The sequence below is a fragment of the Lithobates pipiens genome, unplaced genomic scaffold, assembly GCF_037356315.1.
Source record: "Lithobates pipiens isolate NorthernLeopardFrog02 unplaced genomic scaffold, aLitPip1_a1.2 Scaffold_8, whole genome shotgun sequence".
Taxonomy (NCBI): Eukaryota; Metazoa; Chordata; class Amphibia; order Anura; family Ranidae; genus Lithobates; species Lithobates pipiens.
In genome coordinates, this window is record NW_027507903.1 from 375388466 (window position 1) to 375392333 (window position 3868).

At 46.3% G+C, this 3868-nt stretch overlaps 1 protein-coding gene across 1 annotated transcript; it reads left to right on the forward strand.

Moving 5' to 3' along the window:
- The first annotated feature begins 1421 nt into the window (after window positions 1-1421).
- PURA (purine rich element binding protein A) lies at window positions 1422-3115 on the forward strand. Its single transcript, XM_077473684.1, has one exon. It carries the CDS (start codon window positions 1482-1484, stop codon window positions 2334-2336), a length of 855 nt encoding a protein of 284 aa, XP_077329810.1. The 5' UTR covers window positions 1422-1481; the 3' UTR covers window positions 2337-3115.
- The last annotated feature ends 753 nt before the right edge of the window (window positions 3116-3868 follow it).

Below are 3868 nucleotides of genomic sequence, written 5' to 3' on the forward strand. Positions count from 1 at the left end.
CCCGCTGCCTCTGGGATCTGCGTGTTTCCCAGCAGGCAGCGGGGGACTTTCGGAAAGGGGCGTAATCTACGCCCCTTTCCGCAGAGAGCTATCCCGGAAGTGGGTGCAGATACCTGTACTGTACAGGTACCTGCACCCCCCTCCCCCCTGAAAGGTGCCAATTGTGGTGCCGGAGGGGGGGGGAGGGTTCCGATGAGCGGAAGGTCCACTTTAGGGTGGACCTCCGCTTTAAGAGCCCTTTCACAACGTCGGCGCCCGGAAAACGCTCATAAAGCGCTGATTAGAGCGAGAGTACTGCTGGCGGGGGGTAAGAAGGAACACGGAAGCAGTACTTCAGGAGCTAAGAGATGATGCAGAAGCAATGCTGGCTGTGGGAGCGGGAGTGATGCTGGCAGGGGCCGGGAGGAAAACTGAGGTAGCACTAGAACACTGGGCGGTGGAGAGAGAATATTGGTGAATGGAAAGAGAACGGTGGTATAACCTGTTACGGAGGGCACATTTGAAGGTGAGAATACTGATCAGACAGAAGGATGTCCGACTTTCAGCTATATGAGGATATTAATAGGGATATGCGAAAAGGGTATGTGACCCAAGAGGGAAAGAGTTTAAACCGTACTGCAAGTTGATTTTTTTTTGGGGGGGGGGGGGGTGCAAAATAATCTAGCACCAGCCCTGTGTGGCATGAAAACTGAGAGGAGACCCAGGGTGGGGGACGTACAAACGCCATCCATAAAGTGTCTTTTCACACCCGGGAGGTACGCTTGCGGGACACATTGAGAAAAGTCCTGCAAGCAGCATTGTTTGGAGTGGTTTGGGAGCATGTTCCCAAAACGACCTGCCCACTGAAATAAACGGGCAGCGCTTCGGAAGCGCAGAAACAGGTATTTTAACTCCTACTTTAGGGTTAAAAGCACCCCGTTAGCGTCTGAAAAATGGCGCTAAAGTGGCCCTAAAACGAGCGGCACTTCAGCGCTAACAGGTTGCACTTGCAGTGTGAAAGGGGTCTTATTTAGTTTCCTATTGTAAGAACTTGAAGAGACTTCCAATATGAACAAACATTAATACTGAAAGCGGTTCAAAGTCCTTTCAGCGTCCGTTTTATCGGGACTCCAACATCTCGCCTCACAGGTCAGATGGTAATCCTCGCGCGTTACGTTTTACTCAAACGGAACTTTTTCACCGCAATGTGTTTTCGGGGGGGGGGGGGTGTAAAACTGAAGGCAAACGAATAGAACGCAGTAAGAAAGGCAGCGCGGGGCGTCGGTGGGCAAAAAGCGGGCTCCTGTCGGCTAACACGATTCTCCTTTCCGGGCTCCGCCGTTACCTCACGGGGTGAAAGTTACGCCGGGAAGTTTTGAGCTCCAGCCCCTTCCCTGTCCGCTCAGCGGTCCCCTGCCATCTTCTGTCCGCGGCCACATCTCGCGAGATCAGTGATCTGTCTGTGGGAGTTGCAGGGAGAGGGGAAGAAGGCAGGCGGCATCATGGCGGACAGAGACAGTGGAAGCGAGCAAGGAGGAGCGGCGATGAGTTCCGGTGGCAGCTCGCTACACCCGGCCTCAGGAGTCGGGGGTTCGGCCCTGCAGCACGAAACCCAGGAGCTGGCCTCCAAGCGCGTAGACATCCAGAACAAACGCTTCTATTTGGACGTTAAGCAGAACGCTAAGGGCCGCTTCCTAAAGATAGCCGAGGTCGGGGCTGGAGGCAATAAGAGCCGGCTGACCCTGTCAATGTCTGTGGCCGTGGAGTTCCGCGACTACTTGGGGGATTTTATCGAACATTACGCCCAGTTGGGACCTAGTAACCCGGACATGGCGCAGGACGAGCCCCGGCGAGCGCTAAAGAGCGAGTTCCTAGTGCGGGAGAACCGAAAGTACTACATGGATCTGAAGGAGAACCAGAGAGGCCGATTCCTGAGAATCCGTCAGACGGTCAACCGCGGCCCGGGCTTGGGCTCCACACAGGGTCAAACCATCGCTCTTCCAGCGCAAGGACTGATCGAGTTCCGCGATGCTCTGGCAAAGCTTATCGACGATTACGGGGTGGAGGAGGAGCCCGCTGAATTACCTGAGGGCACTTCCTTAACTGTGGACAACAAGCGCTTCTTCTTCGATGTGGGCTCCAATAAGTATGGGGTGTTCATGCGGGTGAGCGAGGTGAAGCCCACCTATCGCAACTCTATCACCGTCCCATACAAAGTGTGGGCCAAATTCGGGCATACTTTCTGCAAATACGCCGAGGAAATGAAGAAGATCCAGGAGAAACAGAGAGAAAAACGAGCTTCTGAGCATCAGCAACAACAAGAAGAAGCCCACGGAGACGATGGAGAGGATGATTGATAACTGTATTAAATAAATAATCTCTTTAAAACAACAAAATAAACTGTAATGGAAAAAAAAAAAAGTAAAAATTAAAATAAATATATAACTGTTAACTCCAAGGGAGCACCACCCACAAAAAAACCTCCACAAACTGACAGATTTTTTTGACTTGTCACTCCCATCGCTGGATGTTGTCCACTTATCCACCATATAAACAGTAAGCAGCTGCTAAAACAAAAAACAAAAAAAAGTAATAACATTATATATTGAACTGTGTTTCCTACTTGATTAAAATATAAAGGATTGAGTGTTTATTTCCCTAATTAACCAAGAACTTTTGTACACCTGCTATTATTATTATTATTAAGTGTTTGCAATGGTCAGATTATAAAAATTAAAATACTGAATTATATTAAAAAAAAAAAAAAAGGTCCTTTTCATGTGAGCTAACATTTGACTTTAGCACAAAGAGATATTTTAGAACACGTAAATATTTTTAGTTTTCTCATTTTGTTACCAAATTTCAAACCTTACATGGAGGTTGTTTAGACTATTGACACCTTATATACCTGTGATTAGAGATGTGTATATATGAGGGCTAGGCATGCTGTGTGTCTGAGCTTCGTCTAAATGTAATACAGAGGTTTGTAGAGTTAAAGGTACATAGGTTAATTCAAGCAAGGTAAATAAGTGCTCTCTTTTTTACAATATGCATTGCATCTGGACCTAGAGCATAAATGGTCAGTGAAACTTATGTGAACATGAAACAAATTATTAAAAAAGAACATTTTAAATTACATTTGCTAATTTGTGATTTTTGCCACGTTAACAGAATATTTGTGTGCTCGGTATGATCTCAATAACTTTTTGTCCTCCGAAACTTTGACAGTTGCTTTCACCTGAATAAAATGTGTTAAACAAATCAAGAATATGTATATAGGTTGAACTTTATATCGTAAAGCATTGAGAGTCTTGAAGAAGGTCAGTCGTTTTTGTGGTGTAAAATGCACTTTGTACGCTGCATAGAGTGCAATTTGAGGTTTTCTATGTTCCACCAATGCTCAGGTTTGCGAAACAGGCTGCTGTGGGGCTCCCTAAGAAAAAGGACCATCCAGTCAGGTTTTTTTATTTTAGAAATGCAAGGAATCTGGTTGATGTCATACCTTCTTCAATTGTTATTGCTTTTTTTTTTTTTTTCTGGTGATGACAGCAGTTGTAGTCAAACTTACTGCTCTCTGTGTAACTTTCTTTTACCAAGTAAGTTGTCCACTTTCAGTGTCATGTGCAGTATTTTTAATTACTCCTGAGCAGAAGGCAACTTTGAATAACCTTCATGTTTTGCCATTTACCTACCACAACGATGTCTAGGATGCTGTGTAAAAAGGATAAGGTTTATAAGGGCTCATGCGTGCAGATGGGCTACAGTCTCCAATACAGTGTAAGTACGCTGGCGTGTTTTGGTGCCTTGGAGTTCCTGTGTACAGCTACCCATGGAGTGTGGTTGTCAGCAGCTATGCACTGGTACTTGCATAATGCAGCACATGCGCATA